General features: G+C 37.6%; 1 protein-coding gene and 1 long non-coding RNA gene across 2 annotated transcripts in view; one reads left to right on the top strand and one right to left on the bottom strand.

Annotated features, from left to right (window-relative positions):
• Positions 1–12,960, bottom strand: part of LOC110257996 (uncharacterized) — an 819,260-nt gene that overhangs the window by 557,413 nt on the left and 248,887 nt on the right. The gene's annotated exons all lie outside the window — the stretch shown is intronic.
• LOC110258201 (olfactory receptor 10C1-like) lies at positions 3,667–7,934 on the top strand. The gene has a single exon (XM_084970326.1). It carries the CDS (start codon positions 6,972–6,974, stop codon positions 7,932–7,934), a length of 963 nt encoding a protein of 320 aa, XP_084826452.1. The 5' UTR covers positions 3,667–6,971.

Genomic DNA, 12,960 nt, shown 5'->3' with positions numbered 1-12,960 from the left:
CGTGGATGGAACTAGAGACTCTCATCCTGAGTGAAGTAAGTCAGAAAGAGAAAGACAAATACCATATGACATCACTGATATCTGGAATCTAATATACAGCACAAATGAACCTTTGCACAGAAAAGAAAATCAGGGATTCGGGAATAGACTTGTGGTTGCCTAGGGGAGGGGGAGGGTTGGAATGGATTGGGAACGTGATGTGAATAGATGCAGACTATTGCTTTGGAGTAAATTAGCAATGAGATCCTGCTGTTAAGCACTGAGAACTAGATCTAGTCAACTATGATGGAGCATGATGATGTGAAAAAAAAGAACGTCTATATGTATGTGTAACTGGGTCATTATGCTGTACAGTAGGGAAAAAAATGTGTTGGGGAAATAACAATAAAAAGATAAAAATAAATTTAAAAAACAAATAAAAATAAATAAATTTTCCAAAACATTTTTATGAGTAATTTCCCATGATGTCTTGTCAAGGGATTTACCATAATATATAAAAAATAAAATAAGACTATATCCAAGAACTGACATGTTACTGTAAAAATATCTGATGAGGTTATGAATTCATAAACATTTTTAAATCATTACACTGTTTCTAGCGAATATATGCCATCTATAGAAAGAAAATCTGGGTTTGGAAATTATAATAAGATTACATTTTTTATTAAGTGGAGTTGACTTACAATGTTGAACCAATTTCTGCTATAAAGCAAAGGGACCCAGCCATACTTATATAAATACATTCTTTTTCTCATATTATCTTCCCATCATGTTCTGTCACAAGAAACTGAGTATAGTTCCCTGAGCTCTACAGTAGGACCTCATTGCTTATCCATTAGAAATGTAATAGTTTGCATCTACCAACCCCAAACTCCTAGTCCATCCCACTCCCCCTTCCCCCTTGGCAACCACAAGACTGTTCTCCAAGTCTCTGAGTCTGTTTTGGTTTTGTCGATACGTTCATTTGTGCTATATTTTAGATTGCACATCTAAGTGATATCATTTTAAAAATTGTGATTTTAAGAGAGCAATTGGGTATTTTGCTGTCTGTTTAAGACAGGTACCAGAAAACAGTCTTTATGTGTCCTTGGTCCTGATTGTTGTACAAATTCCACAAGGAAAAGACACAAACATTTTCCACAGTGCTTAGTACATAATTACTCCATACATGTGAGCTACTATTACCATCGCGGTGAATTTTAACTTGAACTGATATTTTAACAAACAACTCTACTTTAATTCTCTGTTATTCTTTATTTTGGATATTTAAAATATTACACATACATAGAAAACCTATATTCCCACAACTCAGAATCATCAACTATTACTTTTGTCATATTTATTTCCAGCATTTTGTAGCACATAAAATGCCAGAGGCCTGCTCAGGTGGCCAGGGAGTGTACACTTTCCCGATAGGAGATGGACAGCATCGGCGAATGTACATAGGGAGACAGCCTCTTTGTCCCTTCTTTCAGGGCACTGGACTGCTCACATTTTATTGGCATAAGTGGTTGATTATACGGACAGTTTTTTACTACAGATTACATCACAGTGTTAAAAGTACATTGGTTAACTATTACATGGTATAGCAGCTATACATCATGTTCTAAGATCTTTATCTTAACTAAACTTAGTGAATACAATTTAAGGGCAATTAGGTACAATACACCATGTGGAAAGGAGGAGACTCAGTACAAATCATCCCATGGCCAGCCAGTCTTTACAATTTGAAGAGGTCACAGACACAAGAATTTGGTACTCACAAATCTTGCTTTTAGACAGGTGCTTATCTTTAAAGCATTATGGCAGGGAGACAGTATAAGAAAATATAAACCAACTTAACTAGCTATCACTTAAAAGCTTTTAAAATCAAGGACAAAACTCACAGCTGGGTTTCATGGATAATATATGTCTAACTTCTATGAACCTCATTAAAATCCTAACTCTAAAGTTTACTGTATAACTAGTTAGTAGATAAACACTATATTTTACCTAAGTCGGATTTAAATAGGGGAAAGTCCTTCAGGATGAAATTCTTATTATATTATTGCTGTAACTTTGCTAAGTCACAAATCACCACAGGAAAATAAGAATGGAAAATAAGAATAATAAGTAAATAATCAGGAAAGACTGAGGAAAACTGAATAACAAATAAAACGACAGGAAAGACCAGGTCACCCGAGAAGCAATCCATGTTCTCCAGCGTAAACATGGAAATTGTTTTCCCGGGAAAGCCCCAATTCTTCCCCATCAACATCAAAATGAGAGCTGTGTAACCTGAGGCCTGCCCTCGGCTTGTCCAGTACAGGCAGGCTTTCATCCTGACCAGAAGCCCACCTTCGGCTTGTACCATTCAGGTGAGCTCCCTTCCTTGGTTAGGAACCTGCCTTCAGGTTTTTCTGCCATCAGGCAAGGTCCTTTTTCTGAGTCCCTGTATCTCCTCAGCTCCCCGCAATAAAATATCACAGAGGGAGTTCCTGTCACGGCGCAGTGGTTAACGAATCCAATTAGGAACGATGAGGTTGAGGGTTTGATCCCTGGCATTGCTCAGTGGGTTAAGGATCCGGCATTACCTTGAGCCGTGGTGTAGGTTGCAGACGCGGCTCGGATCCTGCATTGCTGTGGCTCTGTGGCTCTGGGGTAGGCCGGCAGCTGTAGCTCCAATTAGACCCCTAGCCTGGGAAACTCCATATGTGGCCCAAGAAATAGCACAAAAAAAAAATATATATATATCACAGAGAAAATCAGTGTCCTTTCTAACCATCATTCTCTGAACCAAAAACCAACCCAGAGACAACTACTATTATGAGCTTGGCATGTATCATTCCAGTTCCGTTCAATGTATATCAAATATTATGTATGTAATAAATATTTAAATATTAATATTATTACATGGTTATATATTCAGAGTTTAAATTTTCCTACTGGGGAGAGAATTTAAACAGGGATCCAATACGAGCAGAAAAACCCAGTTATCAAAAGGTGGGAAATGCCCAACAACCTAGGCTAGAGAAGTTTGTACAAAGTTCCAATGTTTTTCATACTGTGGTCACTAGATCTGTAGGAGAATATTTAGCTTCTGTCAATCTCCTGGAAGTTTTTTTTCTGGACCCCAAAGCTTGATCAGCCACTGAGGGATGGGGCTGGTGGTATAGCAGAGACCCAGAAAAGAGACATTTGAGAAGAAGAAATACATGGCTGTGTACAGACATGAGTCCAGGTACAACAAGATAAGGATGTACAGGTTGCCTACAATGTCAACAAGTACAACATCAAGATAACCACAAAAAGTATTATCTCCAGATGAGACCAATTAGAAAAACCCTGTAGAACAAAGTACCCTCGACAAGTTGCATCGATTTTTTTTCCGTTGTCACTCATTTCTTATTATCTGGGGAGAGAATCCCAGAAAAATACTAACTGCTTCAATATCATGTGATGTGAATCTTACTTATGTCATTTTCATAATTATTTTGATGACTACTTCTTTAAATTCAAACTAAATTGTAAATCTCAGTATTTCATATTAATAGTATACAGGGGTCAAATATTTGGCTAGATTTCACTTGAATTACTATCACATTGTGCATACAGTCTGTCATAGCAGTAATCTATAATATGGGTTATTCGTATTTTACCATTGATTTGCTTTTACTTTCATTTTTTTCATTTTATTTTTTATTAAAGTGTAGTTGATTTACAGTGCTGTATACATTTCTGCTGGACAGCAAGGTGACCAGTCATACATATATATATACACATGACTTTTCTCACACTATCTTCCATCATGGTCCCAAATCCCAAGAGATTGGATTAAGTTCCCTGTGCTGTGCTGAAACTCAACTTCTTCATCGTTAACAAAGAAACTAATGTATCGCTGATTAATTGTGATGATTAAACTAAAACTGCAATGACATGTAAAGCACCTAAAATACTGCATGTTCAATCAATGCTATTTCATTACTTGTAGAAATAGAGGAGTATTTATCCAGGAATATTGACACTAGAAGCAGCCAAACTACGGCATCTTTGTCAAAGCATTTTCTCAAGCATCTCTTTTTTAAAACAGTAATTTTTATTTTCTCCATTATAACAGGTTTGCAGTGTTCTGTCAATTTTCTACCGTACAGCTAAGTGACCCAGTCACACATGCACATATACGTTCTTTTTCTCACATTATCCTCCATCATACTCCATCATGAGTGACTAGGTTTAGTTCCCAGCGCTATACAGAAAGATCCTCTTGTTTTTACATTACCTTTTATATTTATTTATTTTGCTACCTAAATGTTCATAACCAACAACAAATAGAGGCATTTGAAATTCCTCAGAGAGAAAATAAAACTACTTCCTGACCCTCTTGTTAGAAGAAAATATCTCTCAGGAGAAGGGAAGCATGATAAGGATTCAGAAACAAGGAGAAGAAATGAAGTAAAACATACTCACATTCCTTTTTTTCAGGATGAGAAAGGTTCAAATATATTATGTAATCAGCACAACCCTACATGCTTGTGTGTGTCTGTGTGTCTGTGTGTGTGTGTGTGTGTGTGTGTGTGTGTGACTCTGTGTGTGTGTGTGTGTGTGTGTGTGTGGCTGAGGGCACTGTGAGGAAGGACATAATGCTCTCTCAGGAGACACAGTCTTCCTGGCATCAGACATGGTTCTGACTACAACAAAAGCTTCTCAGTGCTTAGTTTTAGAAGTAAGGATTGGGGAGATTTACATCCTCTGAATTTGGGGAGGTTATAAGGAGACTGTGCAGACAAAATAGGAAGTGGCTCATCAGAAGCAAATACCATCTACTTTCTTCCCTCAAATATTATGAGTAAAGTATGTGATATAACTGAGGTCTTAACAGTGCTGTGGAAGATGGTGAATTAAAGCTTGAAAATGAATAGCCAGCATTCAAAGCATTATTCACTTCTGGACATTATTTTAATCGGATAGATTCACCCCTCTCTGAAGACTTGCCAGTACTCCTGTCATAAAACTACTGTAAGTTGTTCTAAACTATTTACTTTACAGCAAACAGATATATGTCTTATCTTCGGGTAATTGGAAATGCCTCGATTATCCTGTAATCAAATGATAAAATAGTTTCTGCTGGGTTATATTAAGGCATCACTCAGCTAGATGTTAGGTCCTCGATGAAATAACTACGGATAAATGGTGGAAAGCAATGGGAAATCATCTCTGCCATATTCAATGGCCAGTTTATTTAAATTGTACCTATGATTCAAGCATTTTAGAAATGACCATTTCAGAATAATGGAGACTAATATTTACTGAGTTTTTCTTATATTCCAGGCACTGCACTAAGCGTTTCAGGTAAAATATCTAGTAATGTATCACATGATTTCCTCTGGCTGATAGGAACTAAAGAAACATTTCATCATGACAATAGAGACTAATAAGGGACTGAGTCAGTTAAGCAACAGTTCTAGGTATGTGGAGCTGGCTCCAAATGAATCACTTCTGCTGGGTTATTTCCAAAGCAGAGCTGTAGACAAGGTACATGTCTTGGATCTTAGGCTGGGTAAGCTGGCACATGAAGAAAGCCACGAGCTATTGAAATGATCTTGTCTCTCTCCTCTATTTACTTTTTCATACATCCACCTATCACTGAAACTCCATCTCAAGATTTGAACCTGCAGAATCTTGTCAATGTTCAACGGCCACTTGATCTGTCATCACATTGAGTAGGAATCTACAAACACAGTTCATCATTTGCATAAAACTCCTATATCTTTAGATTAGAAGCATGGTGCATTATTTGGTTGATGGCTGATTCTTAATATAGGTTATTTTTATAGACTGGCACTATTAGGGAATATTGCACACAGTGTCCAATGAGTCCGTTAACATGACATTTCTACAGGGCAAGAATTTTCGAGGGTGATAAAGTGCATGTTAATTTCTTATTTTGTTTTTTGTTTCTTTCTTTTTAAGGCTGCACTGACAGCATATGGAAGTTCCCAGGCCAGGGGTCAAATCAGAGCTGCAGCTGTCAACCTGACAGCCACAGTAAGGCAGGATCCAAGCCACATCTGCAACCTACACCACAGCTCACAGCAAGTGAGCCACTGAGTAAGGCCAGACATCAAATCCATGTCCTCATGGGCATTAACTGGGTTCGTTTTCCACTGCCGGCAGCCGTAGCTCCAACTGGACCCCTAGCATGGGAACCTCCATATGCTGTGGGTGTGGCCCTGAAAAGCAAAAGAAAGAAAGAAAATATTTGGGGTTCAAAGAAATACATAAACTATTGTCTCTATTTTCTTTGCCACAACCTTAACTGAATTGTGGTGCCACATAGAAAAGAGAAATATTAAATTATATTAAGGTAATTAATAACAACAAAAGGGAAATGTTTCTAAATGCTTTAGTATAAGTGTAAATGCATTATAATAGAATACCTGATGTGTGAGAACATTTTTCAGCAGTCATAGATGCTAAGGGTCCCTGTAATCATATAATGTTTGTTATTTCATATTTAATAATTCTGAATAGGTCCATTTATTTCTGTTCTTCTTTCCTTCTTTGTTGAATCCAGGACCTACAACAGAAACTGAAAAATACTTTAAAAATACACTGTGCTCAATAAATACTTCTTGATAAATGAGTAAAGAAAGCAAGTCAGTGGCTAAAGAATAGGAAAGAAATAGGTAGGTATGGGAGGACCTTATCTGGTAGTATTTGACAACTGGTAAAATGAAGGGATGAGAGAATTTTACTAAACTGTTTTCCATTTCATGCCTGCTGACTAGATTATTTACGACAAATCAACTAGGAGAGTGAACATGGAATAGGATTTGGTTTCAAGATGAGGGTAACTTCCAAACTTTGAATTTTAGAATAGCAGAAAAGAAATCTATCTCTCTGACTCAAGAGAGCTTGTTAAGAGTAAGAGAAAGATTCAGATTTCTATGTGAAAGACTCCTGATGATGACCTTGCCTTCTTTTTTTCAGGCATGACCTTCAACTGTTCCTTGTGGCAGGACAACAGCATGTCTGTCAAACGCTTTGCCTTTGCCAGATTCTCTGAGGTCACTGAACAGTGTTTCCTTTTGTTTACCCTCATCCTGCTCATGTTCTTAGCATCACTGGCGGGCAATGCTCTCATAGCCACTGCCATCTGGACCAACCGGGTCCTCCACACCCCCATGTACTTCTTCCTGGCCAACCTGTCTCTCTTGGAGATTGGCTACACGTGCTCTGTCATACCCAAGATGCTGCAGAACCTTGTGAGCGAGGCCCGAGGAATCTCTCGGGAGGGGTGTGCTACACAGATGTTTTTCTTCGCATTTTTTGGTATCAGTGAGTGCTGTCTCTTGGCCGCCATGGCTTTTGACCGCTATATGGCCATATGCTCCCCACTTCACTATGCAACACGAATGAGTCGTGGAGTGTGTGTCCATCTGGCAATGGTTTCTTGGGGAGTGGGATGCATGGTAGCCTTGGGCCAGACCAACTATATTTTCTCCCTGGACTTCTGTGGCCCCTGTGAAATAGACCACTTCTTCTGTGACCTCCCCCCTATCCTGGCACTTGCCTGTGGGGATACCTCCCATAATGAGGCTGCAGTCTTTGTTGCAGCCACCCTTTGCATTTCCAGCCCATTTTTACTCATCATTGCTTCTTATGGCAGAATTCTAGCTGCCGTGCTCAGCATGCCCTCACCTGAGGGTCGCCAAAAAGCTCTTTCCACCTGTTCTTCCCACTTACTTGTAGTAACACTCTTCTATGGCTCAGGATCTGTCACCTACTTGAGACCCAAGGCTAGCCATTTGCCAGGAATAGATAAACTCCTAGCCCTCTCCTATACCGTGGTGACATCCATGCTCAACCCCATCATCTACAGTTTACGGAACAAGGAAGTCAAGGCAGCCCTTAGGAGAACTCTGGGCAAGAAAAAAGTATTGGCTCATAGGTAGATACCAGAGGACCACAAAAATGGCTCTTTGAAAAAGATGCAAAACCAACATAAGAGGAAAGAAAGAAAGATGAAATAAAAGGAAAGCAGGAAGGAGGGAAGGAAGATCTAGTCACTTACTATAGAACATGGTGGGGGATAATGCGAGAAAAAGAATGTACACATGCGTATGACAGGATAACCGTGCTGTACAGCAGAAATTGACAGAAAATGTAAATCAACTATCATTTAAAATTATCTAAAAAAGAAAGAGAGAAAGATAGAGAGGAAGGAAGGTAGGAAGGAAGGAAGGAAAGAGAGAGAGAGAGAGAGAAAGAAAGAAAGAAAGAAAGAAAGAAAGAAAGAAAGAAAGAAAGAAAGAAAGAAAGAAAGAAAGAAAGAAAACGAAAGAAAGAGAAAAGGACAGAGGGAGGGAGAACCGTACTTGTCAATCCGTTTTGTAAGAACCTTCTTGAATAACAGTGATTGTTATTTTGGAGATACCTCTGTACTCACAGTTAAAGTTCTCATTACCAAATTCCGGAAGGAAGTTGGCTACCAAAGAATTTTAATAGATGAGTCCAACACTAGACAGGTTTCCCAAAATGTTCCCATTTAGGCTAAAGTATAGGTTAAAAGGACAAATTGCCAGATTACATCTCAGAAGCCTAGCAAGTTCTCACTCTAAATTCTTAGGCATTTTCTAGCCCCTGAGAGATCCGTATAACTTCTGTGGTGGTCACTGGGGTAGTGCTTCCACATATGTGTGTCCCACATGGCTCTTTATGCCCTATTAGCTCTGTGATGTGTGTTACTTTCTTCCATAAAAATGTTTAAAATTCTTCAACCTTAATTATTGGTACATGACATAGAGTTAAATAGTTCCTTTTTGAGTTGTGCATACTGTAAAAATATGTAACATCCAAAAAAAGAAAATTATTAAAATTTAAAAGTAATCCAAAAGCTCCCCCCACAAAAAAAAAAATCAGAAGTATCTGTTGCAGAATTTTAAAAGAAAATTACAGGAAATTTTCACCAGAGTCTTCATGGTGAAACTTTTTTTCAAAAGAAGGAGAACACCTATTTAACTTCTAGGATGGAAGAAGAAAACTGAACTAACACTAAATAATATAAATAATTTTAAATTTATGATCATTATACAACTACAGATGTGATAAATTCATTTGAGTAATAAAAAAAAAAGATTTACATATGTTCAGATGATTCCTGACCAAATATATTTGGAAATCATCCGAAAACTTGCTCTTAAGATAAGTGGACATCGTTATAACACAGTCTAGTCGCTTGAGGCATCTATAGGAACATTACCTTGGCTTTGAACGTTTCGTTCTCAGGGAGGTGCTGTGATCTATGAGAGATTCTCAGCTACCCACATAGCAGTGGGTATAGGACAAGGAATGGAGAACTGTGACAGCTACCGTGACAACCTACAGCATAGGATGAATGAGTTCTGGGGATCTAACACACAGCATGGTGACGGTAGTTAATAACACTGAATTATGTACTTGAAGTTTGCTAACAGAACGGATCTTAACTCTTCTGACCACACACATACACAAAAGATACCATGTGAGCAATGATCTTAACTCGATCGTGGTGGTCATCTCACAGTGGATACATACATCGAGGGATATATATTTGATATATGTATCATCACATTATACACCTTAAGTCTTCACAATTTTATTTGTCGATTTCATCTCAATAAAGCTGGAAAAGAAAAAGAAGATGTGGTAATTCTCCAGTCACGGAATGATAGTGATGGTTAGTTACTAATGACAGAGATGTCTGTTTTGCCAGATATGCCCATTTTACCAAAAGCTATCTGATTCACTGAAGACCAAAACAAAACACACTGTTTTTTTTATTTATATCTGTGTTCAGTTAATTAAGAATAGAAATATTCTGAAAATGCAAAAAATAGCCAATTAACAATTATGCTACAGAAATAGGCAGGAATTATCTGCAGGCATCAGAGATTATTATTTATAAATATGTTGACTAATCGACAAAAAAAGAATTTTTTTTTTGTCTTTTTGCTATTTCTTGGGCTGCTCCCGCGGCATATGGAGGTTCCCAGGCTAGGGGTCGAATCAGAGCTGTAGCCACTAGCCTACGCCAGAGCCACAGCAACGTGGGATCCAAGCCGCATCTGCAACCTACACCACAGCTCACCGCAACGCCGGATCTTTAACCCACTGAGCAAGGGCAGGGACCAAACCCGCAACCTCATGGTTCCTAGTCAGATTTGTTAACCACTGCGCCACGACGGGAACTCCAAGAAAAAAAGAATGATTTTTAAAAATTAAAACCAGTTAAAAATGATTTTGTAGCATGAACTTTTGTGTTTAGTTTACTAATTTTGATAATTTTATACACTTAAAAAGATCAAAAACTAGACAATTACATGTAAGAGAATAAGATTAAAATACTTCCCCACATCATATTCAAAAATAAATTCCAAATAGACTAAAGACTTTAACGTAAGACCTGAAACTCAAAAAACAAAACCTGGAACCATCAAACTCCTAGAAGAGTACACAGGCAGAACGCTCTAATGACATAAATCATAGCAATATTTTTTTGGATCCACATGCTCAGGCAAAAGAAATAAAAGCAAAAACAAGTAAACAGGACTAATTAACTTTAAAAGCTTTCACATGCAAAGAAAATGAGCTGCAAAAAAAGGACAACCTACTGAATAGGAGAAAATACTCAAGCCTATATGATAAGGGGCTAACATTCAAAATACCTAAAAAGCTCATACAACAAATATCAGAAAATGAACAACTCAGTCAAAAAATGGGTGGAAGATCTGAAGAGACGTTTTTCCAAAGAAGACATATAGATGGCTAATAGGCATATGAAAAGATGCTCAACATCACTCATTATTAGATTAATGTAAATCAAAACTACAATGAGATGTCACCTCACACCTATCAGAATGTCAGTCATCAAAAACCACACAAATAATAAATATTGGTGAGGAAACAGAGAAAAGGGATCCCTTTCCCATTCTGGGTAGGACTATAAATTGGTACAGCCACTACGAAAACATTATGGAGATGTCTCAAAAAATTAAAAATAGAACTACCACATGATCCAGCAATTCCATTTCGGGGTAGATACCAAAAGAAAACAAAGACACGAATTTGAAAAGATACAGGCACCCTAATGTTCAGAGCAGCATTATTTACAATAGCCCAGAAATGACAGCAAACGTAGTATCGATGAACACTTGAATGGATGAAGGGGATAAAGAAGACACATTGATGTGACACATTTACACACACTTCTTCTCATCACTTATATGTGGAATCTAAAAAATTAAACAAATCAATGTGTAAAACAAGACAGAAACAGATTCACAAACATAGACAACAAACTAGTGGCTCCCAATGAAAAGAGGGAAGAGGGGAGGGGCAAGAGAAGGGTATGAGATTAATGGATACAAACTACTATGTACAAAACAGATAAGAAACCAGGTTTTATTGTCTAACACATGGAATTACAGCCATTTTCTTGCAACAATTTTAACAGAGTATAACCTGTAAAAGTAGTGAATCACTATACTGTACACTTGAAACTCCTTCTAATATTCTAAAACACCTATACTTCAAAAAATAATTTTTAAAAAAGCAGAAAAAGATAGCACTAACAGCTATGTGGATATCAGAGCATATAGACATAAAGACAAGAATTGTTACTATGGTCAAAAAAATTATGATGATAAATTTAGTCTATCCATCAAGAAGATCTAACAAACACGGATGCATCCAACAAAAGATTGCCCAAGTACATAATATAAAAAGTAACAGAACTAATTGGAGAAATGGTTAATTCCACAATAACTGCTGCACTTCAGTACCCCACTTAAAATAATGGATGGAAAAATTAGACAGAATAACAGCAAGGAAAGAGAGAGCCAAACAAGGTAAACAAAACTAACATATACGGAGCACTTCATTCAAAAAAAGCAGAATAGATATATTTCTCATTGCATAAGGAACATTCTACAGAATAGATCATTAGGCCATGAAACAACTCACAATAAATTTAAAATGACTGAAAGGGGAGTTCCCGTAGTGGCTCAGTGGTACCAAACTCAACTAGAATCCATGAGGATGCGGGTTCCATCCTTGGCCTCGCTCACCGGGTTAAGGATCTGGCATTGCTGTGAGCTGTGGTGTAGGTCACAGATGCAGCTTGGATTCTGGGTTGCTGTGGCTGTAGGTAGGATGGCAGCTGCAGCTCTGATTCGATCCCTAGCCTGGAGATTTCCATATGCCATAGATGCAGCCCTTAAAAAAATTAAGTTGACTGAAAGTATATCCTCTAAACATGACTGAATGAAATTAGAATAAGTAACAAAAATATTGACAAACATATGGGCATGTAGAAATTAAACAATGTACTTCTAAATAATAAATCAAAGGAAATTTCAAGGGAAATAACCAAATACTTTGAGAATAATCAAAACAGAAACAACATGCCAAAACATAGAAAATGCAGCAAAAGTATATCAGATAGCATTTTGTAGAAAAAAGAAAAATGGGAGTTCCCGTCATGGCTCAGTGGTTAACGAATCTGACTAGGAACCATGAGGTTGCAGGTTCGATTCCTGGCCTTGCTCAGTGGGTTAGGCATCCGGCGTTGCCACGGCTATGGTGTAGGCCGGCAGCAATAGCTCCAATTAGACCCCTAGCCTGGGAACCTCCATGTGCCGCGAGTGCGGCCCTAGAAAAGACAAAAAAAAAAAAAAAGAAAAGAAAGAAAGAAAGAAAGAAAGAAAGAAAAATGTTTTAAGTATCGGTTTGTCAATTTCTCCACCATGAGAAAGTCTGTGTGTGTAAAAATCAAGTGAAATAATAATATGCATAAGATGATTCCATTGTAATTTTTTAGTTACTATTGTCATAAAATTTACATCTTTCAGAGGGAATCAGAATGTAAAATAACTTGGAAAATAATCTTTTGATGAAACTTAAAAGATTATGCTATAGAGAGACTAAGAAGTAAATTCACAT

The sequence above is a fragment of the Sus scrofa genome, chromosome 7, assembly GCF_054392235.1.
Source record: "Sus scrofa isolate SSC_HxYL_T2T_F1_AM1 chromosome 7, Sscrofa_HxYL_maternal_Yorkshire_Landrace_v2.0, whole genome shotgun sequence".
Lineage (NCBI taxonomy): Eukaryota > Metazoa > Chordata > Mammalia > Artiodactyla > Suidae > Sus > Sus scrofa.
The sequence above is the reverse complement of the archived record's forward strand: the minus strand, read 5'-3'. Positions and strand labels throughout refer to the sequence as shown.

Bases quoted from the DNA above. Each gene is read 5' to 3' on its own strand.
- LOC110258201 (XM_084970326.1), top strand. From the start codon at position 6,972: ATGACCTTCAACTGTTCCTTGTGGCAGGACAACAGCATGTCTGTCAAA.